The sequence below is a fragment of the Myotis nattereri genome (genome assembly GCF_964212035.1).
Source record: "Myotis nattereri genome assembly, chromosome: 3".
NCBI lineage: Eukaryota > Metazoa > Chordata > Mammalia > Chiroptera > Vespertilionidae > Myotis > Myotis nattereri.
The window spans coordinates 195040312-195067699 of record NC_138077.1 but is presented as its reverse complement, the minus strand read 5'-3'; the positions used below and the strand labels follow the sequence as shown (position 1 = coordinate 195067699).

At 46.9% G+C, this 27388-nt stretch overlaps 1 protein-coding gene across 1 annotated transcript in view; it reads right to left on the bottom strand.

The window, feature by feature from the left end:
• The window catches only part of LOC308515580 (CUB and sushi domain-containing protein 2-like), a gene marked incomplete at its 5' end in the record, with an annotated part of 62197 nt that overhangs the window by 2101 nt on the left and 32708 nt on the right, over positions 1–27388 (bottom strand). Inside the window, 8 exons of the mRNA XM_081086090.1 lie at positions 2015–2171; positions 9689–9858; positions 15555–15743; positions 17109–17324; positions 24646–24762; positions 24949–25137; positions 25908–26095; positions 27030–27168. Coding sequence (XP_080942216.1) covers positions 2015–2171; positions 9689–9858; positions 15555–15743; positions 17109–17324; positions 24646–24762; positions 24949–25137; positions 25908–26095; positions 27030–27168 — 1365 coding nt within the window. The remainder of the gene's footprint in view (positions 1–2014; positions 2172–9688; positions 9859–15554; positions 15744–17108; positions 17325–24645; positions 24763–24948; positions 25138–25907; positions 26096–27029; positions 27169–27388) is intronic.

The following is a 27388-nucleotide window of genomic DNA, read 5'->3' as shown; positions in this document are numbered from 1 at the left end:
AAAATCTCAGGAGTGAAGAAGAAAGTTAAAATCACAAAAAAAGAGGGAAAGAATCAAGACTTAGCTCTTTAGGAAGTAGTAAAAACTAACATAATTGTCCATTAACATTTGCATCTTTTTACATCTGGCTGTAGTTGAATATCCTATCCAATAAAGAGGGAATATGCTAATTGCCCCTCATGCTGTCGCAAAGATGGTGGCACCCACAGCCAATAAGGAGGGAATATGCTAATTGACTGCCCTGCCCTCAAAGATGGCGGCCACAAGATAGCGGCGCCCAGTCTCCTCAGCCCTACCGGGGCAGCAGGCACCAGCCTTGCCGCATGCCTGCCTCCACTGTCCCTGTCCCCTCGTCCCCTCAGCCATCCAGGGCGCCCGAGGCTCAGGTAACAAGGGCCGGCTGAAGCTTGCGCTGCTGGCAGTGGCAGTAGCAGAGGTGTGTTGGGGGCGTCGCCATCCCCTGATCACCGCATCGCCTCCTGCCCCCGAGGGCTCCCGGACTGTGAGAGGGGGCAGGCTGGGCTGAAGGACCTCCCCCTCCAGTGCATGAATTTTCATGCACCAGGCCTAGTCCTATATAATAAAAGGGTAATATGCAAATAGACCGAACAGCAGAACCGAACAACCAATCAAAGCGTAATATGCTAATGATACACTAAGGCTGCTCAACCACTCACTATGACATGCACTGACCACTAGGGGACAGATCTCTAACCAGTAGGTTAGCTTGCTGCAGGGGTCTGGCTGATCGGGACTGAACAAGATGCACCGGACACACCCTGGAGCCCTCCCGGAGTCCCTCCTTGGCCCGATCGTGCACTGGTGGGGTTCCTCAGCCAGGCCTGTGCCCTATCACAATCCAGGACCCCTCGGGGGATGTAGGAGAGCCGGTTTCAGCCCAATCCCATAGGCCACTCCCCTTGGGAGGGCGCCAGATACAGGGGCTCATGGCTGGCAAGCACTGCTGTGGCAGCACAAGCCTCTCCCGATCGGGACTGATTGGGTACAAGCTCATGACAAGCATAGTGGGGCCAGGATGAGCAGGAGCAACAGGTAGGAGCTGCAGGCAGCACTGGACTGTGGGTTTCAGCCCTATCTCTGCAGGCCACCCAGAGGGAACCCCACCCATGCACGAATTCATGCACCAGGTCACTAGTTATTTTATAAATGCCATAATTAGCAAAGGCTAACTTTGGTGGCTTTAATGAAAAGCCTCAGTGTTTGTTATTTTTAAAATATTAGTGACTAGCCAGGGTGGTGTGGCTCAGTGGTTGAGCATTGACCTGTGAACCATGAGGTCGCTGTTCGATTCCCCATCAGGGCCCAGGCCCAGGTTGTGGGCTCAATCCCCAGTGTGGGGCATGCAGGAGACAGCTAATCAATGATTCTCTCTCATCATTAGTGTTTCTATCTCTCTCTCCCTCTCACTTCCTCTCTGAAATAAAAAAATATATAAAAAAAATAAAATATTAGTGACTAAAAGGTAGGGCCTCAACTCAGCTAATCACGTTTAAACCACAGAGCTTTGGTTTGAAAAGTGGCAGCTTTTCCCAATCTCAGGCACAATGCCTTAGAGCAGTGGTTCTCAACCTTTCTAATGCCGCGACCCTTTAATACAGTTCCTCATGTTGTGGTGACCCTCAACCACAAAATTACTTTCATTGCTACTTCATAACTGTAATTTTGCTACTGTTATGAATCGTAATGTAAATATCTGATATGCAGGATGTATTTTCATTGTTACAAATTGGACATAATTAAAGCATAGAGATTAATCACAAAAACAATATGTAATTATATCTGTGTTTTCCGATGGTCTTAGGTGACCCCTGTGAAAGGGTCGTTCGACCCTCAAAGGAATTGCGACCCACAGGTTAGCGACCCACAGGTTGAGAACCGCTGCCTTAGAGGAAACAAGCAACTAAGCATGTGCCAGTTAGAGTAAACCCAGAGTCCAACCTCCCAATCAGGGACAACCTGACTTCTCGTCCACTCAGAAGCAAGCAAGACTTACTGGAAAACTGCAGCTCAAAGCCCTTGCTGGTGTTCTCGGTGTCGGTGATGAAATCAAGCCACAGGCTGCTGGATGTACTATTCAAAGTCACTCCCATCATCTCCGAGCGGCTGAATACCCCCAGCAAACGGGCAGAGTTGTTGTTGCCATCATAGACCTGGACATAGGGAGACCCCAACCCAACGTCAGCAGCATGACCTTATTTCAAACAACAGCTTCTCACCCCACAGCCCCCAGTCTCAGAGTTCAACATCGATAACAACTGTTAGGGGGGCAGTGAGTCACCAGGTACAAGGAAGATGGCGAGTGGAGCTAGCAACTGAGCTTGGCTCCATCGGTGCCAGATCTGAGCCCAGTCCATCTCCGTGTGAACTCAGTCTCTAGGAACTGCCTGCTGCTCTGACCTTTCCAGTGGAGACCTGCTCTTGTTCCCCCAGCCCCCATAGGGCACCAGCTTAATCTTCAGCAGCCTGGGGAGGCCAGGCTGGGGCTGGCTGCCTGCCCAAGCCATCTGTTTCTGCAGACAGGCACACTGAAAGCATTCGACATCTCTGCATCGCTAGACACTCGGTCCTGTCCTTTCAGGAGATGAGACAGCTGCCCTCCTGTCTGACCCCACCCCACTGTGGCAGTGGCCTCAGACTTGACCACTTTTCTGGACATGGCCCCTGGGATCCAGGCAGGATGGAGTTAAGATGACCAGCATGTCATGGTACTTTCCCATCCTCAAGCTCAGTCTCTGCTCCTTCTCTCCTAAAATAAGGACTCCAGCGAGGGCCTGCTGGGCTTGCCAGGGGTGGGATCATGCCGGCATCTGGCTTCTCTGTCCCATCTGTCCCCTGAACTTTTGAGCACCAGCCAAGTCAACAATCATCAGAATAATGAACTGGCCTCCCAGGTCTCAAGGTTGCTGCTCCTTTCCAGATAATTGTACAAATAACAACAGAAGTTGTGATTGAGTGAAGGACCCCCTGCTGCTTTGGTAAATATCAAAGATGGGATCTATGGGTGGGCGATGAATATTTGTGCATGGCACAGGATGTGGTGCCAGCTGCCAGCAAATTGCAACAATATTTCCATTCTACTATTTATGAGGCAAAGCCTTCTAAAGGAAGCCATCCTTCAAGCTAACAGTGCTGTATGTTACAGAGATTTGTTTAGGCCCCCGGGAGCCTCAAGTCTGTTTCCAGATCCTATGTGCAATGGCTTTATGTCACTGATAGACGGAGACAAGTCCGGCGTTCCAGCAGACACACAGATGGCCCCAGTTCAAAGGCTTTGGCCACTGCTGCAACCGAACTGTTATAACATTTATATTACCCATTAAAGCATATATTGGAATGAACTGATCAAGGTATTCATCGTCCATACTTGCTAACATCACAGTAAGGGAGACAACCAGACATCATGCACTTCTTGACGGAAGACATACTACGACCTATGAAGTCATTTTGCTGAAAAAAAAAAAAAATCAAACCAGAATCAGATCAAACCATTGGTTTGATAGAGAGGACAGAGGAACACATGGGGTGATACTCTGGGGATGTGGTCAGCAAACCCAGAACATGAACGATTCCACTGGACAAATGACCGACTTCCTCAACAAGTGAATTATGAGCGGGGGTTAAAGAGATGGAGGTAGAAACCTATAGATTAAAAAAAACCATGAGGCAACTAATCCGATGTGTGGACTTTATTTAGGTCCTGATGCAAATAAATTGCAAATTTAGAAAATATGATGACATTTATCAGATAATTGGAAACTTGAACGCTCATTGGATATATGATGGTATTAAGAAATTGTTGTTAATTAATGAAAGTGTAACAGGAACAGGATCTTTTCCTTAATTTCAAAGCATAATTCATCCTAATTCTGAGAACAAAAATGTTCTTATTAAGTGTCATTATGATAAAATATTCATTGCAGAAAACTTATAAAAGCCCAACGAAAATAAAAGCAACTTTCAGCACTCATAACATTTTGTTCTGTCTTTCTAGGCTTTGTTCTATGCATATCTTTCCTTATGCATACTTATTTTTATAAATACAACATCAAACTATAAATGCTATATGGTAACTGCTCTTTCACTTAATATATTGCACATATTTTTCAAATCATTAAATATTTTTCCCAACAGCATTTAAATAGCTCTAAGGATTTCCATCATAAAACTAACCCAACCCCCAATATAATTATTCATACACTGTTGTCCAGAATGTGTGCCCTGGCACGTAAGAGGCACTCAATAAATATATGATAAATAAATAAACCAATGCTTTCTTCTAGTACTTTTGTCCTTAAATCCACCTAGATTTATTTTGGCATATGATCTATAATAATAAAAGTGTAATATGATAATTAGACTGCACAACCTTCCAAACAAACCTGGGGCTGCGAGGGATGCCCAGGTCCTGGGTGCCGGAGGGAAGCCAGTGCTGGCAGCCAGGGGAAGCAAGGCCTACTCTTGCACGAATTTCATGCATCGGGCCTCTAGTATAAGAATAAGATTCCATGTTTCCATTTTGTTTGTTTTTTTGTTCTGGTTGATTAGTCATTTAACCAAACCAAATATTTCATCCAACACCCATTTTAAATCTACCATTATCACATACATAGTTATATAAACTTGGTTTTGTTTGTCAACTTTCTGGTCTATTGCATTCTTCTATTTGTCTATTCCTGTGCATGACCCATATTGTTTTAATTACTGTAGTTTTATAATATAAATAGTTAATAGGGTAAGTGCTCCCTCATTTGTCTTCTAACTTAAAAAAATATGCTGCCATATTTATTCTTCTAGATACACTCAAAAAGAATTTTCTCATATCAAAAACAAAACCCTCCCTACAAAAGAAAAAACCACAATCAACCTGTGTAATTCTGATAATCATTAAATGTATGAATTAATTAGAGAAAAAATGTATTTTCTTCCATGTACACAGTGTCTGGCTCCATTTAATCAGGTTGTCTTTTATATCTTTCCATAAAGTTCTGTATTTATTCCTGGATATTTATATATATATTTTATTGATTTTTTGCAGAAAGGAAGGGAGAGGGATAGAGAGTTAGAAACATTGATGAGAGAGAAACATCGATCAGCTGCCTCCTGCACACCCCCTACTGGGGATGTGCCCGCAACCAAGGTACATGCCCTTGACCGGAATCGAACCTGGGACCCTTTAGTCCGCAGGCCGATGCTCAATCCACTGAGCCAAACCGGTTAGGGCGTGGATATTTTTATATTTTTTATTGCTATTGGGAATTTACCTGTATACATTTATTTCCTAACAGAATATTGCTTGTCTATAAGAAAATTGCTTCGATGGTCCAGTTCACCATTATGTACAGGTGATGGCAACATCCCCTTGAGAAATCTAGGAGAATCTATGTGCATCCGCTACATCTCAGCTTCTTTCTATTTCCCCTCTCTTTTAGATGTTTTTATTTTCCAGCTTTCTTGAGGCATAACTGATGAATGAAAATTGTATGTAATTAAGGTACACAACTTGATGTTTTGATATACATGTACCGTTACATCTGACAGCTCAGCAAGATGGCTTGGCTTAAAAATAAATATGCTAAATGGATAGCTTTTTACACACAGTGGCAAACAATGCGATTGCTGATGTCTGCTTGAATGCACACATGCACTGGAGTTCCTTTAGGACACACATCTAGAACAGAGAAGCTCGTTGCAACAAAGGCACATCTTCAACTTTGTCAGATAGTGCCAGATTGCTTTCCGAAGAGTAATACCAATTTTATCTCACTAATAATGTATGACAGTGTTCACTGCTTTATATCCTCGCCAACACTTAGTATTTTCTGGCATTCTAATTTTTTCCAATTTGATGGGTGTGAAATGGTACCTTGCTTTAATGTGTATGTCCCTGGTTATCACTGAGGTTGAGCATCTTTTCATAAGTGTACTGTTAATTTTACTTTCCTCTTCTGTGAACTGCCTGTTCATACCTTTTGTTCATCCATGAACGAGAAACCTCCCTGCATTTATTTTAATGTCCTTCAAAATAAGGTTTTATTTTCTCAGTAAAGATTATGCACATTTTTGTTCGGCTTATTCTTTATACCATATAGTTTTGTTTCTGACATGAATGAGATCATATCCCCCCCACCCTCCCCCGATTATGTTTTAATTGGTTGTAGAAACACCAGCAATTTGCTGAATTCTCTTATTGGTTCTGATAGTTTATCAGTTGATTCTTTTGTATTTTTGCAATAAGAGACATTTTATATATTCCTTTCTAAATTTTATAGCTTCTTTGTTCTTTCTATCTTCTTTTGGGGGGTGGTGGTAAATTATAGTGGCTTGGAGAGGCAGTATAATGTTGCATACAATTGGAGATAGAAGTACTGGTCTTAGACCTGCCTTTACTGGATATCTTTAGGAAGTGTTGTCATTAAGGATAATGTCTGCTGTAGGTGTTGGTAGAAACTTTTTAGAAGATTAAGAGAGTTCTGCCTTTAGTTGTATGAGATATTTTTTAAAATCATGGATAATATATATAATTTCATTACATGATGTTTTGGGGGGGCATTGATTGGCAGGATCCTGTATTTTTCTCTTCTGTTTATGGGATATTAGGTTGAACCACATGCATAAAATTGCCAATATTCAATTACTTTTGACCGACAAAAATGGCAATTTCATAGTGTGTGCCGAATAAATAACAGTATGAGCTTTTCTAATGACACATATCCTCACATTCCTGGAATCAATTCCACTTAGTTTTAATACCCAGCTAGATGCAATATATTGTAGGTAGAATTTTTAGATCTATGATGGTAGGTAAGACTGGCCTAGTAGCTTCTGTTCTTATGCTGCCCTTACTCAGTTTGATGTCAATGTTTCTACTTGTTCCTCATTTAAATAAAATGAGTTAGGAGATGGATCCTAATGTTTTTCTTTTCTGAGACAGTTTGATTATTTCAACAATTAATTGTTCCTTGAAGTTGTTAGTTGCAAAATAGTCTAGGCCAGTGGTTCTCAACCTTCCTAATGCCGCGACCCTTTAATACAGTTTCTCATGTTGTGGTGACCCCCAATTTCATTGTTACAAATTGAACATAATTAAAGCATAGTACTTAATCACAAAAACAATATGTAATTATATATGTGTTTTCCGATGGTCTTAGGCGACCCCTGTGAAAAGATCATTCGATCCCCAAAGGGGTTGCGACCCACAGGTTGAGAACCGCTGGTCTAGGCCCAGGGCCCTTGAGGGAGAATATGGGGGAATCGTAATTTATTGGTTTATTCAAAGTTTTTCTTGATGTTAATAGGTCTACATATAAAAAATTCCATTTCATCTAAGCTTTCAGATATGTGGCTTATAGTTGTTGCTAAATATCTTTTTACTATTTTCATAATTTCTATGACTATGTTCTTTTTTCCATCGTTAATACTATATATTTGTGACTTCTTCATTCCTTGATCAGTCCTGCCAGGTTTGTCTGTTTTACTAAAGTTTTCAAAGAAATAGTTGGTTTTGTTGATAATTGCTATTTTTTGTTTTTTAGTCATTTAGCCTTTATCTTTAAAAGTATCTTTCTTGCCTGGCCAGTGTTGCTCAGTGGTTACGCGTCAACCAATGAACCAGGAGGTCATGGTTCGATTCCAGGTTGGGGCATATGCCTGGGTTACAGGCTTGACCCCCAGTAGGGGGCATGCAGGAGTCAGCCCATCAATGATTCTCTCTCATCACTGATGTTTCTATCTCTCCCTCTTCCTTCCTCTATGAAGTCAATAAAAATATATTTAAAAAAAAGTCTTTTTCTTCTACTTTCTTTGGATTTATTCAAGCTATCTAAATCCTTATATGCCAGAGAGTAACAGAGGTATATTAAAATCTTCCATGGTGACTGTAACTTTATTAAAATTTTTTACATTTCTGCAGTTTTTATTTAATTTATTCATGGTATATTATTTGGCACATAAAGTTTTACTGTGGATTGATTGTACATTTTATTAATATAAACGCATCTTCTTTTTCATTTCCTTATGCGATGTGGAAGAGTCTCTCTAATTTATCTTATAATAAACTAATTTCATTTTTCTGTGGTTTACCCTCTTCTGTTCATTGCCTCCATTCCATTTTTTAATTGGGTGATCATGTTTTTCATCTCTATTCAATCTTTCCTCGTCTCAGATTGCTCTGCTTTCATTATTGCCTATTTTTGTGTCATAAATATAATATTCTCTCGAATCTTGTTAGGAATACAAATTAGGAGCTTTTAAAGTTTTTGTTTCCCTTTGTTGTTTAGAGAGGGGCAATTAGCTCTGACTGTCAGATGGGTCCCTTCTTCTGACCTACTGAATATTTACACATCCACACACCCAGCTGATTTTCTGTGGGCACATTACAGAGGGAGAGTCAACGTGGGGGAGGGAAATATCCAGTAGTCTGTTGGGGTGAGAAGAGTTAAGCTGGAAGAGGCCATAGTAGGAGCTCTGCCTGCTCCTGGTGCTAAAGTGTGTGTGTGTGTGTGTGTGTGTGTGTGTGTGTGTGTGTGTGGAGAAAGAGAGAGAGAGAGAGAGAGAGAGAGAGAGAGAGAGAGAGCTGACATTCCTGTTTTTATGTCCCTGCACTCACTTCAGGGGAGCCTATAGAAGATTCACCTGCTTCATGGGCACATTCATAGAACTGTCATTACATACTATTGCATTTAAAGGTCTGTCCTGTCTTGCCGATATTAGGGGCCAGAATACAAGAAATCCGATGGTCCTGGGAGACAGCTAGAGTATGTGTGTGGGTGAGGTTTAAGACGTATTAAAATGAGTTAAAAAATGTACTGACCTAGGATGAAAATGAAGACTCTGTGTGAGATTTCCCTAATAACCGACTTTAATTAAGGCAGCTCTTTGATAAATCCTCCAGTCAACTCATTGATTATACGCATACACACATACCACACATTACTGGAGATACACTCTTAATCAACACGCACACACACAAATACAAGTCATAAGTATGCTCAATGTCTGAACAATTTCCTTTCTATAACCCCCTCTATCATCCAGTCCTATCATTGCTTTCTCTTACACGTATCTTAAACCTACCTTCTTTACCCCCACTGCCACACATAGGCCATCATTATGATGCACTGAAATAGTCTACAAGTGAACCAAACAAGTGCTCAAAGCATACATAAGCACGTGCACGCACGCACACACACACATGCACGCACACAAGTATACACAGACACAGATCCCTCAAGCCCAATGAATTCTTAGACACAGATTCACACACTTGAAAACATATCTATACATATATTTATATCCACAAACATATCTACACTAGTGCACACACACATACACACAGCTCTTCTTTACCCAGGTTGATGGTCAGAGTTCACAATGGAAAACATGATCCATTGGCCATTTTAAATGAATATTTTATTCTTATTATGTGGTCAACCCATAATCAATCACATATGTATTTGAGAGCAGTCAGCTCCTAAGCCACATTCTGGGATACTCACATACCCCTTCTCTTTTATGTTCTCACTTTCTCCCAGGTGAGTGAGGATAACATCTTGGGACTCAGGAGGGCAGAAGAAAAGTTCGGGTCATTCACATAGAGATAAGTGAGTGAGTGCTGACCACACTTTTGCATACTATAACATACATGCGCTAAACAATCTACCAGCGTTACCTTGAGGACATCGCCTTCAGAGAGTTCAAATGCCCTGGCTTTAAGCTGAATCCCCTTCCCCGGCTGGGTCTGGATGGAGTAGATGCATTCATGGTTGTTACTGTAGTTCGCAGGAAAGTTGGGGGACAGCAAAGTGCCCTGAGTGCCCGTGACTGAATTCCCACACTCAGCTGGAAAGAGAATCACAACAATCACAGATTAACTCCCATCAGCTACATCTGGAAAACAGCTCACAGCGCTGGAGAACCTTACAACGTTGACAAGCTGTTTGCCTCTCTACCTGCCCAAATGCCTATTTATCTGTCCATTTGTCTGCTTATCAAGGCTTTTTTTTTTTTTTTAACACTTGCCCTCCTACAATTCTGCCTGGTTTCTTTATCTCTCTCATTCTGTTGTCTGTCTCTCTCCTGCAGAAACAGAAACAAACCCATCAGATACCATTTACTTTCACAGCGCTATGAAGCAGCCATTCCCCACACCTGTTCACATGGTATCATAGCAACAGAAATGACCGAGGAGGATGTCAGGGGAGGATGGCGGCAGCCAAGTGAGGAGACACGAAGCCTTTCTGTACCGGAGGATACAAACTGCGCGAGGACAAGACGGAATAATAATTGCTAGCATCTCAGAGCTTCACAAGAATCATTTCAGTCATTAGTCACAACAAGCAACCCCATAAGGTAGTCCCAGTTTTAAAGATAAAGAACCGTATGCTTTGCAATTTAGATCAAATCTCTCAATTTATGAAGAGGAGGGGGCTGAGAACTCAATCCCTCTTGGTCCTGGAATTTAGGGGCCCTGAAGCTCAGGGGAAATTTTTCCCACGGACCCACTGGAACCCTGTTCTTTCAATGGGCTAATGAATTCACACCTCTTCTCAAATATTTTTCTTTTCTTCAAGAATCAGTTATTACTTCTGCATTGTCCCCATAACTTTGTTTGTAGCAGTTATCATTTTTTACTTGACTTATTCCTATCTCCTCCACTGCACTGAGGATCTTTTAGGGCTTGGTCATAGTTCTATAGCCCAATGCCTGTTCAGTGCCTGGGTAGGGCGGCCATGAGCAGACAAGAGGGAAAGGGGAAGTAGCTCAGTGGCACGGCATGCGTTGAAGAACCCTGCAGCTGGCTTCCCAAGGTCTTTAATAACTGTGAAGCCTCTCCCTGTTATTCCCCCTATCACAGCATCTAGAATACTGCACCCTGGTTGCTTGTTACTGGCCTGGATCCCCCACCCAAACTATGATTACTTGAGAGCTAGGGTCATGCTTAATGAATCTATGAATTTTTAAGGCTTAGCCCAGATCATCTATAAAATAAATACTTGCCAAATGAACAAATGAATTAATACAGAGTACACTGACCTCAGGAGATGTACAGTCCTAAAAATAATTAGGTTCAGAGGGATGTTAAAACACAAGTCTAGATGGCAGGTCCATTTTTTTTTTGTCTGGACATACAAGTAATTTGGAGAATTTATTGAATCTTTGAAACTGATGTAACAAGTCGGCTTCCTCTGAATCGCCCCCAGTGTCGATCTTCTAGGCATAGTCCTTGTCAGAAAGCACCCTGAAGTCATCCAATGGGCCATCGATTTGACCGTATATTCACCTCTGACCCTAAGCCTGGAGTACTAGGCCAGGGCAATGTAAGCAAAGCATGTGATGTACATTCAGGCTTGGTTATACCCTGTGTGTTCTCTGGTTCCCAAGGCTGCTTCTTAGACCTTTGAAGACAGTGACCATGTTCCACTACCAAGTCCCAACTTTCTCAATGGGTTCTTTCCAGTTCAGGACTGGCTTTAGTTTCCTAAGACTTTAGGTTAGTCATTACTATGGACTGTATGCTTGTGTTTCATCCCATATTCATATGCTGGAGTCCCAATCCCCAGTGTGACCTTTGAGAGGTAATTAGGTTTAGGTGAGGTCCTGGTGATGAGATCAGTGTGCTCAGAAGCAGAGGGAGAGTTCAGAGCCCTCGGTGCCACGTGAGGACACAGCAAGAAAGCTGCCATCTGCAAACCCAAAAGAGGGCCATCACCAGAGTGGATCTGCCGGCACCTCGACCTTGGACTTCCCAGCCTCCAGAACTGTGAGAAATAAATTTTTGTTTTGTAAGCCACCTAATCCATGGTATTTTCTTAGAATACCCCAAACTGCCCGAGATAGCCATGATCTAGCTTTCCGGTACCTAACCTCGGCCTGTTTGCAAATGGACCAAAGGTGTGTGATGAATGTGTGAGCTGGGCATAAAGCTAGACAGACAGAGGTGGGCAGGTACCCTGGGGGCTGCTGACCCTTTAGGTAGAAATGTTGCTAGCGTATGTAAATTTTCTGGGTGCATCAGATGAGGGGGGAGGTTTGGGAGGGAGCGATGAGGGCTATGTACAGTCAGACATTTATCACTCAGTCACATCACATGGGAGGTTCTCCAAAACAGCTCTCCATCCTCCCTGGGGACACACCCCAGTTCCCTCCATCTAGGGAGGGGCAAGTGCTTCAGTGAGGTTGGCATGGAGTTTGGAGGCAGAGAGATAACTTAAATCTACTCTCTAAACTTCAACCTCTTCATCTGCCTTCGTCTGTACAATAACACCATCCTCATAAGACTACAGAAAATAAATGCATGAGATTTGATGACATAATAGGTGACCATATGGGGAGTGGTTAGCACATAGTAGGCCCTTTAACAAGTACTATTCCTCCTTTCTTTCCTCATCGATCCCAAGTGAATCTATGCAGCTTACCTGCTTCCATCTGAGGGCCTAACTGCCTGTGCTCTGGGACTACCAGAAACCCAAGAAATTTCTTGGGAAGCATGTGTTAGCTGCCTGATATTCATAGCACCTGCACTGTTTCTGACACCTCTTGCCTTCCACCTAGTTGCTAAAAATTGGCTTCCCTTAAACATGGGCTTTGGCATATTACTGGATCCCCTTCCTGTCCCTGGTTTTCAGAAAAACAGCTGTAGGCCCATCTCTGCCAGCAGGACCCTCTCTTCCTCCCCACACCTTTATAAGGAGGGAATCAGGGTTGAGAGCTGTGGATGGGGCCAATCACCAGGTCCTCACCCCCTTGCACTTGCCCTGGGTACCAGGGAAGGAATGCGAGGATAGAGGGATGTGGCACTTGCTTCTGGGAGTTTCCAAAGTTAATGGGGGAGGTGAGCGAATAGATGCACTAAAAAGCCAAACACGAGCCTAAGTGGAAACAAATAAATGTTCCAGAGAAACAAGCAGTCACATGCCCAGGAGAGTGCTGCTGCTGGTTCAGGCATCTGTGATTCCCATCAGCAGAGGTCTCACTGAGGGCAGGGGCTGTGTCTTATCCATCAGTCCAGGGCTCCCGAGCCAGAGGGTTAGGTCTTCTCAATCACATGGGAGCTCCCAAGGACAGGGCCAGGCTCTGTGTGGCAGACAGGGTGCTCCGGGGTCAGGACTGTCTGTTCCACATCAAGTTCAGGGGTCCCTGAGGTCAGGGGCTGTGTCACCCCATCACACCATGAATTAGAGCCCAGAGCTTTCCTCTCCTTCTCAGCTGGGATTGTTCCTGGAACACTGTGTGGCCAAGTCGTTCCATTTACACCCACAGGGCGTGCAGCTGGGAGCCTCCCTGGTGGGCATTCCCATGAGGCCTGCAGCCTGCGGTTCTGCGGCAGGGCTGGTGGTTCTTAGAGGGGATTATAATTGCTGTGTTATTAATAACATGTGCATCAGAAGAAAAATGTAACAATGAAAACACTGTGAGGTGTCACGAATAAACAGTAATTAGAATAATAAGTTAAAGGATGAGTTTATGCAATGAGATCAAGGGCAAAGCTGAGGGAGTGTGCATTTGTGGTCCTGTATAATCACACTCAAGAACCCCCCACACCCCCTACAGAGCCACTTAGCTGAGGATGTTTTCCCAGAGAAGAAAAGAGCTGCCAACAGCTAGATACAAACTGAACCTACACAGGGCAGAGATGTGTGTGTCTGAATGTGTGCCCAAGTCGGGGTGGCTGAATGCTCAGAGGGACGGTTCTAGGAGAAAGGATAAACTTTGGGATTAATTGGTCACAGATGGAATTCTGCATCTATTTGTATCACTGTTTCCTTTCTGAGATTGTAAAAGGTGATTGGATATTGGTTACCAGTAAATAACATGAAAAGGTTATTGGCAAAATTATGATAATTATAGGCACCCTGCAGTTTATGTAAATGATGTCACTGAATGGGGAATAGAGCCTGAGTTGGATATTGTTATCTCCAATGGGGGCTGAGGTTTGGTGGCCTCTCCAAGGTCTAACAGCTGTGAGTGGCAGAGCAGAGACTTGATCTTGAGCCTGGAGCCTGTGCAGCTCGAGCCCAGCCCGTCTTGCAGCCTTTCTGCAACTGTCCCCTGCAGGGCCCTGGCTCCATGGAGTTGTGTGCAGCAAGGCTGACCTCCAGGCCCTCATGACGCCGCTGCTTTTCTGTCAGTGTAGTGTTGCTTTTATCTGTTTGGCGAACTGCAGTTTTATGTACTATTTCTCTCTGAGCGTGAGCTCCATGGCTACTAGTCAGCATGGTAAGTATTCCACTAATCCCGCTTGTGTTCCTTGCAGCCACATGTGGCAAGTATTAAGCAAACAGAGCCGTCAACCTTACAATGAGGGCCAGCCAGCAACTGTCCTTGCTCCCTGCGGTCACCCTATTTCTCCCCACCCTCTGGGCCCAGAGCTCTGGCAGGGAGGCCAGCAGGGCCTTGGATCAGACTCCTGGTTCCAACTCTCTAACCCAGCGGTTCTCAACCTCTGGGTCACGACCCCTTTGGCGATCAAACGACACCCTTTCACAGGAGTTGCCTAAGACCATCCTGCATATCAGATATTTACATTATGATTCATAACAGTAGCAACATTACAGTTATGAAGTAGCAAAGAAAATAATTTTATGGTTGGGTCACAACATGAGGAACTGTATTTAAAGGGCCAGAAGGTTGAGAACCACTGCTCTAACCTCGTCATCTACCATTCTCCCTGATGCTTGCTCCAGACGGGCCTCTGCGCTGCTCCTCAAGACTCAGGGCCTCGACCTCTGCTCTGTCTTCTCCCAGATATGAGTGATTAGTTTCTTGAATCTCCTCCGAGCTTCTAAAATGTCAGTGCATCAGGGAGGCCTCTGCTGACCACTCTTTTTAAAAGAACCACCTCTGGCACTTCCTGAGCTGACTTAATTTATCTCAATGCTGCCTGAAGTACTATATAACTATGGGTTTATAGTTGATCTCCCCCACCAGGATGTGAGGCCATGAGTGGGGAGACTTTCTCTGCTTTGTTCACTTTGTATCCCCAGCACCTAGGAGCCTGCCTGAGGTGCAGTGGGTGGTCTGTAAATGAACCCAGCTCTTGCTTCCTCTCTCCTTGCCCGCTATACGGATGAAGCCTTTCTGGGGATTCTCAAAAGCGAGCACCCCCATCACACCAGTACAGGCGCCCTCTACCCCACCAGCGCGGGCCTCTCCATGGGCAAAGGTCACACCTCCTTCCTGCAGGCCCACCCCCGCACCAGCGTTCTACCCCGATTTCTCTGCAAGAGGCATCCGGCGCCATGGGGATGTGTTAAGGGTGGGAGGGACAGTATGGAAGTCAATTTCATTTGAGTGCTATGGATCCACTTTACACAGGTCAGGTCAGGCTTTGGAACAGCCCAGGAAGCAGGAATAGGAGGCTGGAGCAGAAAGAGGTTAGGCCACCCAAGGCCCCACGGCAGATAACTGGCTAAGGCAGTCCTCAAACCCAGGCCTGCTGGCCTCCTGGCCCGTGTGTGTTCCACCACCTCACACCGATTGACTAAAGCTTGGCCCACCCCATTAGTGAAGCAAAATGAAAGCACGTGACCACCTACCAACACACCTTGGCAGAGGCGAACTCCACAGGCGCCGTCTGCCCCCCAGGCACGTGATGCGGGCCGTGCCCTCCAGACGGTACCCGGGGAAGCAGGAGAAGGTCAAGGTGTCGCCTACACCAAACTGCAAGCCCTTCCGGATGCTGTAGGCAGGGACTTCAGGCTCCTCGCAGGGCTCCAGGTCGTATTCTGGAAGGGCAGCAGGAGAGCGGGGTCAGAGACAGAAGATGGGGTCACAGAGGAAAACACCAGGGAGAGACGATCCAGAGAGAAGGACAGATGGAGGCACAGATGAAAGACAGAGCACACACACAGTGATCCACAAAGGCGAAGGGAAAAGGGGAGAGAGCCTGAGAGAAACAGCGGCTGACAGACCGGTGGTGAGAGGGGTACAGCGCTCCGGAATCTGCTTCCCAGGAGATTTCTGTGGTTCCTTGTGACGTGACCCCTCCCTCCTCTCCCCCTTCATCTCCATATTAACCCTGAGCTGCAGGGTGTGCAGACTGTCCTGCCTCTTTCTCCCAAGGCACTCATCCAGTTCAATCCAATCAGCCTGGTTCAGAAGGGTCAGAATGCATGACCCAGTCGAGGGAAAGCTCCGCTTGGAAAAAGAATCCAAACGCTCCGCTCAAAGCCGCCTCCGTGATGCTGGCACTGGAGGCAGATGGCAAGTGTGACGGAGTGGCATTTATGGGCCCGGGACCTGCCTCGTACCTCTAGTGACAGCATAGATGTGAGCACCCCTGTCCCCGAGGGCATCTCTCTGTGTGGTGGGGAGGAGGGGCTGTCTCAGACAGATGAGGCACAGTGGCTGGCCAGGTCTCATCGGAGGCCAGCCCAGGCACATGGCAGGTGGCTTCTGCTCGGGGGATAGAAGGGGGCTGAGCTGGGCCAGGCCCACTTCCTAGAGGCCAGATGTCTCTTGCCCAACCTGGCAGAGTCCATCTGATATCTCGGTTCCTGGCTGGGAAGGGGGGCCCTGGGGAGCAGTGGGATAAGAGCGGCAAAGGGGACTTGGCACTAGAGGAGCAAAGGGTCCTGTTTCTCCCTGGATGCCACAGCAAAGAGTTTTCTTTTCAGGGTTCCTAAACACAGAGACAAATACCTATTACTTCTAGGTCAGCATTGGCGAAGAAGCCCACATAAAACGAAAGCACTCTGATATGTTGCCTTCCAGCCCCCTTCTTCCTCTCCTCTTTTCTAAATGGCTGGCCTCTAAAATAGAAGTGGAATTGGGAGAAAGAAGTATCTGGAATTACTAGGGCAGGAATGGGCTTCTGTGAATTCCTCTAGGCCAGCCAGTTGGGAGGGTCATGCTCAGAGGGAGACCTAGACACCTACAGAGAAGGAGAGCCCCCAACACCTGCTAACTCCTCCCAAGCCCATTACAGGGCGTTTGTCCAGTGTCTAACCCAGCTATCAGTCACTGCCGCAGGGAGGTCTTTCTCCCGGAGACCGGAGCGTGCAGCACTATCCATCTGCTGGGAGACCAGGGCTGGCAGCAGAGAGCGAGACGGGGTACCCTTCCCCCCAAGGGACCTTCACAGGCATTACCTGAGAAGGTGATGTTGAATCCTTCATAGGACATAGAGAAGTCGGAAATGAAGCGGACCTGGGCGGTGAAGTTGCCATAGAGACCAGCGCTGATGGGGGCTGGCAACCGCGAGCCCGTTAGCTGCCGCAGTGGCTGGGTGAAGCTGCCATTCTCGGTGATGAGGAGGTAGTCATGGCCACTCTCCAGGTGGAAGGTGTGAAAAGTGAAGAACACCCCTGCCAAGAGACCAGAAGGGTGAGGGTGAGATGGCTGAAGCAGCCCAGCTGCAGGACAGGTCCTCCACAAACATTTTCAACCCGTAAGTGTGGGTGTGCAGAAGTACAAGCCTGCACTGATGAGTCCATGTGGGTGAACCTGAATGAATGAACTGGAATGAACTGGGTCACACCACTGCCCACAGGTCTGGCCACGGAGAAGCACACTGCTTCACAGTTGTCAAAATTTGAAAGGGAGATTTATGGCTAGTTCAATGAGACTGCTTCATCGCCATTCATTCATTCATTCATTCATTCACAAGCATTTGCATATTTGTTGAGTGCTTCCTATGGGCTAGGATCCAGGGCCAGGTAGGTGCAAGGGGATATACAAGACATTAAACAAATAGCTACAGTAGAGTGATGATTGCTATAATGAACACAGGCCAGATGCCACGGGAAGGGGGTGCAGAATGGGAAGCAGCTTGCAGCAGAAGAGGGGAGTGTAGGACAGCCTCACTGAGGAGTACACATTTGACTTGGGTCTTAAAAGGATGCATAGTGCTTAACCAGGTAAGAGGGGAGAAGGTGTCCCAGGCAGGGGACTGGTGTGCGTGTGAAGGAGCTGCGGGTTCCGGGGCTCAGGGAACCGCACAGTGTGGCTGGACACACTCAGCAGGAACAATCTGGAATAGAGGTTGGGAAGGCAGGCTGGGGCGAGGCCGGATATTTTTCTGGGGCAATGAGAAGCCAACCTATCCAGAGTGGATCAGATTTCAGGCTTAGTAAGATGCTGATGGCTGCGAGGAGGACGAAGTGGAGGGAGAAGAGGCAGAGAGAACAGTTAGAATGATGGCAGCCGTGGGCAAGAGGGGCAGGGGGGCTGAGAAAAGGAAATGGACACAAGACCCCAGGGAGGGCGATAGACAGGAATAGCAGCAAAGGTGCAAAGGAGAAATGAAGGCATGACTGAGAGTGTCTTGACTCAAAGGAAGGTGATGTATTTCGCTACCTGGGGTAGCAGGTGGTGGGAGGGTAATGGATTTAGCTTTGAACACGCGTGTTGTCAACATCTAAGCATTGATAGCTAGTAGGCATCTGGGAACATATATTTGGGGTTCGGGATTAAGGTGGGACTACAGCAGTAGATCTGGGAGTCGCCATCCAATAGGTGCTATTTGAAGCCATAGCATGGAGAAGGGGCCGGAGGAGGGCAGAAGCACGTCAGAGAACGGGCAGAATGGAGTCTTGGGCGGGAGTGGCATTAGGGAGACAGGCAGAAGGAGGAGCAGTGAGAGGGAGAGAAAGGGAGCGCTCCACTGAGGGGAAGGGGTGAAGGGCACTAAATGAAAACAATAATATTCATGAACATTTGTGTGTCACCGTCCTACACGCTCTGTTACTCTGCGGTAGGCGCCTATCAATCAGAAGGGGAGATATGAAAACTCATTTAATGCTGCTATGGCATGGGTACGATTATTCTCATCTCCATTTTACATCTGAGGAAACGGAGGCACAGAAAGAGAAAGCCATTTGTCCGAGGTCACAGCTAGCAGGGGGCTGAGCTGGACCTGAACGGAGGTCACCCGGCCGCAGTGGCTTTGCAATAAGCTGCTACACGACGTTGCTTCTCACACCACAGAAAGAGACCCAGCAGCAAGAGGCGGCGGGTGTGAAAAACGTTACAGAGCAGCAGGCCCTCAACACTCACAGCAGCCCTTGAACGTGTCCAGATGAAGCAGCTGTACTGGGTGTACATACGTGTAAGTGCATGTCCACCCACAAGTGTGTGTGCCCGTGGGAGTGTATGTGGCAGATGTGCCAGGGCAGGCACTCGGGTAGATGAGGGGTGGGTGCTGGACCCAATTACTATTCAGAGTCCGTGAACCTGCAGCAGGGGCATCGCCTGGGAGCTTGTTAGGAATGCGGGGCCTCGGCCTCGGCCACAGACCTTCTGAGTCAGATCCGTATGCTAACGAGACCCGCAGGTGATCTGTAGGCACACAGCCATTTGAGAAATACGTCGCTAGATAATTACTGACACGTTTTTGATAAATGACAGTTGGATCCAAGCTCTTAATGCTAAAGCATTCTAGATGTGTTCAGTCCGGCCTCTCTGCGGGTAGAAGCTAGTGAGCCTGGTGTATTTGGGATTCTGTGGGTAGGGGGTGGAGGAACAGAAGAGGTGGTGGGACCAGGGATGCAGCTTGGAAATGGTCTGTGCCCAGGTAACTGAGATGCATCCTTCTATTGGTTCAAACAGATCCTAAGCACATACTAAGTGCCAGGCCTGTGGGGAACACCGAGAAAAATCTGCCAGTTTAGTGGAGGAGACAGACCATCGATGGGGAGAATCCAGAGTGGGAGGGAGCCCAGGAAGAGTGAGCAAAGGTGTCTGGAGGTTGGGAAGGCTTCCCAGGGATTGCGGTCCTTGACATGAGGAGTGTGAGCATGCTTGGAGACACATGGGTATGTGAGCTCGCATGGATCCTATCCTCCCGACACACAAACGTGTGCAAATGGGAAACGGTTCTTGGTCTACAGAGCTTGGGGCAGGCTCTGTGGAATGTAGGCCCTTCCCCGCGTAGCTGGAACGCAGGGCTGGTGGAGAGGGGCCAGACGCAGTAAGAGGGGCAGCGGAGTTGATGAGGCGCTTCGCCTTGCACTCTCTTCTTCTGCATGCAAACACAGCCCCCCCTAGGAGGGAACGCTTGGCAGGGATTCTAAGGATGAGTAAACAACTGAGATGAAACCCCTGGGCTTCCCAGCTGTGCTGATTGCTTGGGGCTCTTCTGGCCACTGTGAGAAAATGAAGACATTGTCACAGAAAGCGAGGCCCCAGGTTGGCACTTGAATCCAGAGTTGGTGTGACAGATACATATAAACGAATACTTCACTGGAGTGAACCACGCAGAGTCATACGAAGGACATGGATCCCAGGCCGGAGCAGAAAGACAGGGCTTCGGAGGGAGACAGACCTGTGTCAGAGCCCACCCACCTGCTGAGGGGCTGGGACACAGCTGCTCAGCACACCCTGAGTTTGAGTTTCCTCAACTACAACATGTGGATGACAGTGTCACCCTCTCAGGGGACATATAATCCTTGGAGTGAGGAGTGATAGGGACAGCATATGCAAAGCGCCATGCCTGGCACATAGTAGGTATTCTCTTTGCTCAGCTCATCTAACTCCCAGACCATCTTGTGGGTTTTAGGAAATATGTCAATCCTGGGGTCTCAGCAAGGATACCTTCTCTGGGCTCCTGAATTGGCTGTTCCCTTGGGCTGGGTGTGTGGCAAACAAATAATTCTGCATTTCCCAGAGTTCTGAGTTTCTACTGATAGCCTTCTACCTGTTGGGGAGCAAACAGAGTGAGGAGCCTAATAGGTCTATTTAGCCGAAATGCTCTTATAAGCAGCGTCCTCTTGGAGAGGGTCTGGGCTCACTTTAATTCAATTCATATAGATATTTCTTGAGTTTCTTATGAGCCAGGCATAGAGCCGAGACAGGAAAACTGTAGGAAACAAGGCAGACATGTGTCTCCAAGAACTGAGTCTGAGGGGGAGACAGAGGATGAAAATGCAAGTTCTGTGCAGTGGGGCCAAGGGTGGACCTGGGAAGGTGCAGTATCACTGGGGTCCCCAGAGGGGAGCCCAACCCAGACCTGAGGCTGGGAAGAGGGGTTGGGAAGGATCATTAGAGGAGGTGAATTCAGGAGGATGAAGTGCTGGCCACGCAAGGGGAACAGTGCAGAAGAGAGGACTGAGGGAAGAGGAAGTGTCACAGAGAGAAGAAAATCAACCCGCTGTGTAAAGCTTTAGAGAGCAAAGAAAGCCCAGAAAGTTCTGGGAACTGAAAGCTCAGCGTAGTTAGAATTTAGTGTTTATGGGGCTCAGGATGAGGCTGAGAAAGGTACTCAGGGGCCATGCTGGCTATTCTACAATTTCATAAAGGTTAGGCAAAGCCTTTAAATGACCAGGTCGTAGGTCACTGACCTCTTGTTGTTTCTGCCTGGAACCCCTTTCATCTGGCCAATTCCCACCCAACCTGGAAGAATGGCCTACGTCTCAGCCCAGGCCTGCTTCCACCTTGGGCTGGCCTCTGGATGTTCCCCACCTCTCGCTCCACCTCGGCACTGGCCCTGCTGGATCAGAGATCCCCAGGCTTCCTCTCTCTGCCACTGGACCATAACCTTCCCGAAGGCAGGCAGCACTCAGTGGCCATGTTTTCCTAGCACCCAGGATGAGTGCAAGTGTCAAATAAGTATTAAAAACCTGTTGAACCCCATTGACTTCCAGGCAAAGACAAAACACATGGCCCTGAATGACAGGGGCCCAGAAAGAGAAAATCATGACTGGAGGGGCTGTTCCTCTAGGGATGGAAAGGGCTGCCTTTCTTTCCCTCTTCACGTCACGGAGCAGCTTCCAGCTCAGGCGTGGTGAAACGGCTCTGCCGGATGAGCAAAGACGCTGTCCTGATCCCTCCGCTCAAGAACAATACTGTGGGGACAAGGGGACAACTGGCCTCGCCTGACAGCTGCCGGGTCCTGCCCTGCCCAAGGAGCTGCAGGCCGGCCCATTGAAGGCAAAAGTGAAAGCGCTTCAGTTCTTAGATGGGGCTATACATTGGGTTTTCTTTCAAAATTTCTTTTCTTATATAAATAGTACGCTTTACATGTGAAATGTGGCTGCTCCCTATATTTATTTATCATTTCCTTACTGACAGACATTTAAATAGTTTCTAATTTTTCAATTAATAGTATGTTTTAGGAGACACCCTTGCAGCGAAACCTGGATGCACAGTTTATTTTTCTTCTTCAGGTCAATTTCAAGAAGTGGAGTTGCTGGGTGCCATGGAACGTGCATTTTTTAAAATATATTTTTATTGATTTCAGAGAGGAAGAGAGAGATAGAAACATCAATGATGAGAGAGAATCATTGATCAGCTGCCTCCTGCACGCCCCCCACTGGGGATCAAGCCTGCAACCCAGGCATATGCCCTTGACCGAAATCAAACCTGCGACTCTTCCGTTCGCAGGCCGACGCTCTATCCACTGAGCCAAGCCAGCTAGGGAAGGAATGTGCATTTTTAAGACTTTTGATCCACGTCGCCGAATCTCCCTCTGAAAGTTTCAACCATTTCACACGTCAGCAGTGAAAGAGAGTCTCCGTGGCTCCACACTGACTGCGCACAGTTACAATCTTCTTTGCCAACTTGAAAAGGAAAATGTGTTTCATTCCAGGTAGAATTTGCATTTCTTTCACTATCAGTGGAGGCGATGTCTTTTCAGTTGTATTCCCTCTATTGTGAAATGTTAGTCTATAGATCTGCTCATTTTATAGTCCTGGAGAGCAGGAATAGTTTCTTCAATATTCTAAAAGCTTTTCATGCTGAAGGTTGGGAACCCTGAGTAGATTATATGTTGCAAATATTTTCATTTATTTACTATTTGAAACTTTAATGGTTTAAAAAATAACAATTCCATTCAAAGTTCTACTTAATCAAATCTAACAGTCTTTGCTTTTATGGATTCTACTTTCAATGTCACTCCTTAAAATATGTCCCTATTTGAGGTTAGAGTTCCATGTTCGAGGACTGGAGTTTATGTGGTTAAATATTTGAGGTATAATTTGTTTCTTTCTTTCCAAATGTTTAAGCCCGCTGTTTTGTTTTTTTTTTTAAATATATATTTTTATTGGTTTCATAGAGGAAGGGAGAGGGAGAGAGAGATAGAAACATCAATGATGACAGAATTATTGATCAGCTGCCTCCTGCATGCCCCTTACTGGGGATCGAGTCCACAACCAGGCATGTGCCCTTGACCAGAACTGAACCCCCAGGACCCTTCAGTCTGCAGGCTGACGCTCTATTCACTGAGCCAAACCAGCTAGGGCTTTAAGCCCAGTGTTTTAAAACCATTTAGTAAATAATCCATTCTCTCTTCAGTAGATTAGAAATGACACTTTAATCACATATTAAAGACAGTCTCTCTCATACACACACACACACACACACACACACACCCCTTTTTCTGGACTTTTATTCTCCCCCATGATTCATGTGTTCACTCCTATACTCACACTAAATTGTAAAATTATTTTAGCCCATAACAACATTGTAATATCTTAAAAAAATTTTTTTCGGCTTTTCTACATGTTCATTCTTGTAGATCAGAGGTTCTTATTTAAGGGCATGTGTCAGAATTAACGGTGAAGTGTTCTAAAAACACAGATGGCTGGTTTCCACATCCAGCATAAAAAAATCACAATCTCCAGGGTGTGAGCTATGCATTAGGTGTTTGCCAAAGTGCAGAGGGGCTAAGAACCAAGACTCTAGATGAATTTCAGAATAGGCTTCTGCTTGGCCAATGTGGCCCAGTGGTTGAGCATCGGCCCAAGAACCAGGAGGTCACCGGTTCAATTTCTGGTCAGAACACATTCCTGGGTTGTGGGCTCAATCCCAGGAGGGGGCATGCAGGAGGCAGCTGTCAATGATGCTCTCATTATTGATGTTTGTATCCCTTTCTTCCTCTCCCTTCCTCTCTGAAATCAATAAATATATATATATATATTTGAAGAAAAAAAAAGAACAGGCTTTTGAGGGTCAAAGCCATATTTGTCTGGCCATTGTTTATTCCCAGACCTGGTATCTGCCACACAGGTGCCATTCAATCAATATTTGTTGAATGAAAGAGTATACGAATTAATGTTTATTTTGCAACCAGCAACCCTCCTTTGTTCTTGAACACCCAAAGACCATTTCTACTAGGGAAGGCGAGGCGACGGTCCAGCTTGGTGAGGACAGCTGAGTGACGGGTGGAGAGGACGGCCATTCCAGTATCGAAAGGGCGGACACGAGGACGAGGGAGCAGGCGCATCCTATTTCCCCGAGGACACAGAACAAGGAAGGAAGTTTCAGCGGCACCTAACAGGCTATTAAGAGGGGTCAGATCTATCAAAAAATAGGTACCCATTGGCTGGATGAGTTGGCCAATTCCCCACCACTGGACATGTTTAGACGTTTTAGACAGAAGGGGTGTCACTGCTTCAGGGGGAGTAATTCAGAGCAGATTCCCGCGCTAAGGATTTGAGATTTTGTAATATCTAAGATCTCTTTCTTCCCTCATGGGGATTTTGATCTTAAAAACACTTATTTTAAAACATTCTATCTGTGAGTTCTGTGATCGAAGAGAAAGGTTCTGGATCTTTCTTATTGGTGAGAAAAACTCAGCCTAAGCCCAGAGGTCACTCTGTAGGGAGGTCCTTACTGTGGTCACGCTGACCCGGGAATGTGGGGTCCTGACTGTGTCATATCACAATACTGCAATGGCCCGAGAACACTCACCCTTGCCATGCGATGTTTCGATCATCCAGGTGCAGTTCAAGTTGTTGGGGTAGAAGTCGGGGAACCCTGGTGACAAGATGGTCCCGCTGGAGCCTTGAATGAAGCCACCGCAGAGGGCTACAGGAGTGAAGAGGGCAGTGAAAGACTGGACTGGCTCAAGGAGCTCCCCCCAATCCTCTGGGAATCTGCCCCCCATCTCCTTTCAAACCCACAACCCTCACTGATGGTGGGAGAGTCAGTGCCCCCTGGTTTTTCGTGGGAGGAAAGGAACCCGCTACGTTAATGCCCGATAATGTGTCTCACCTTCACAGCTGGGCAGGGCCCGGCTCCACTGGAAGTTGGGCTCACACTCCAGGGGCTCCCCATCACTTAATGTGTAGCCCGAGTCGCAGCTGAAAGTCACCAGAGCGCCCACATAGAAGTCATTTCCGTGACGCTGCCCATTTACGGGGATCCCCGGATCCAGACAGTGGTCTGACTGCAGGGTTATAGCTGGAAAAGAGAGCCCACAGCTGGAAAAGACAGCTCACCATCCCCACAGAGGGACCCCCGCTGACTCAGACAGGGAGGGAGGGAGGGAGGAGAGACCCCGCTTCACAGCAGGCTTAAGTTACCATTCAGCCACTCATCAAATGTACTGTCAATATCTGCCAAGAGAATATGTGACAACTGATCAGAGCAAACAAGTTGGCTGGATCGATCATTCATTCATTCATTCATTCAATAAGCATAGGTTGAGTGTCTGCTAAGGCTTTGCAACATGGACATAAACTCGAGTAAGAAAATGACCCTGTCCTAATGGCTCTCGGCCATACTTCCTACAGTGGCCTGTAGAACTGAACTGACATCAGCCTCTCTAAATCGAGGCACCAGCAATGACTGTAGAAAGTGGTGAGGAAAGGTCAGCAAGTGGGAGATGCCAGCTCACTTTAACCTCACGGTCTGCAAACGCTCGGTCCCTAACATGGCGCCCCCCAATTGTCTGCACATGAAAGAGGCCTTGCTGTGTCCCACAAGGAACGGTGTGCAGGCCGTCAGCTTTCATTGCTTCTGAGGGTTCAGCTCTTTCTAAAGGCTCTTTAGCGAGAAATGTTCATTCTCTCTAAAGGCTGAGCTCTGAGAGATGATGCTGGGAGCAAGGGAGGGTCTCCTGAGGAGCACAGCCTTGAGAATGCCCTGGGATGGGGCCAAGAGGGGAGATTACTGGTCCTGGGCCTTTCACCCACCCGGGCAAACCCTGCCATCTGCCCGCTGAAACTCACTCTCATAGCGGAGCTGGAAGCCGATGTCCGAGTGACTCTTATCGGTGGAGAAGAGGAGGTAGAGGTAGTTGCTGGTGCTGATGAGGAACTGGGGGACCTGGGTTCCATGGTAAACCCCGATCAAGGGCGCGGAGTATGTTCGTCCATCTCGCACTTCCAGAGTATCATAATTCACCTCGGTTTTAAATCTGCCGCAGACGGAGATGAGGACTTCGTGAGAAACCCGAGGCTTATTAATGTGCAGATGACAAAAGGCCCTGTCTGACCCAGGGCTTTAGAACAATCAGATTTTGGCAGGCTGGGATATTTTAATATGATTTGCACACCTTCACCAGTGATGTGGAGGCCTTCTCTACCGTATGTAAGTCCTCCTCCTCCCACAGTGGACACAGCTCTCTCTCTCCTCTCTGTGGCCTGGGCTGTCTCCCATCCTGAGGCCTAGAGGCACAAGGACTAGCCTCAGGGGGTTAGGATGTTCCAGGCCAGGCCAGCCGATCCAGGCCAGGGCCAAACTTCTCTGTAGGCTGTTTCTATATGGTCTGAGAGCAAAGAATGCTTTTTACCTTTATAAAGGGGTATATTTTTTAAAAAGCAAAGTGTATGTGATAGATATCCACAAGAGCGCACAAAACCTAAAATATTTACATCTGGTCCTTCGCAGAAAAGTTTTCGGACTGCTCTGTGTGCATATTAGGGTGGCTTCTCTCCCCACTTAAGGGACATAACCTGGTGGGAGCGGGACGTGGGGACAGGGTAGGATTAGGGTCAGAGGTCAGGAAGGCCACCTTTCCACCCTAGAAATTTCAGGGTTATGCTCCGTAGATGCTAATGCCTCCTTCCGCATCTCATGGCGTCTATCTGCCCACTCTCCCTCCTCTGACACCCCCAGCCTTCTCCTCACCCCTCAAGTCATGGTCCCTTAAACAGCACAAACCCCACTCCTGGGGCCAAGGCCAAGGGCAAAGCCAGCACTGTGTACCCCACCCAGGGCAGCCTGTTCGTGTTCTCTGACTTGCTGACAGTGCAGCATCAGGGCTGGTCCCCACTCACCCCAGGTGCCCTCCCACGCCTCTCGATGGAGATCACCTCTCACCCCTCCCCTGAGGCTCTGGTTGCAAGCACCTGTCGAAGGTGATTTTGATGGGGTAGCCAGGCTGGGCTTCGATCACCCAGGCGCAGCTCAGGGCATCCTTGTAGAAGCCAGGCCAGCCTGGGGACAGGATGGTGCCACTCGGCGAAGTCAGATGACCACCGCAGGGAGCTGGAGGACAGAAGGGAGAGAAGCAGCTTTCTTGGGGGGACAAATGAACAAAGAAACAAAAGCCCTCTCTATAAAATGTATCCGCATACAAGTATTGTTTTTGTGTCTATGAAAAACTATGTAAACTATATAAACTATGAGTTTCGTTTACCAGGACCCGTATGGATATGTACATTTGCATCATTTGGAGTTTTATTAAAGACCGGAGGGGAGGAATGAA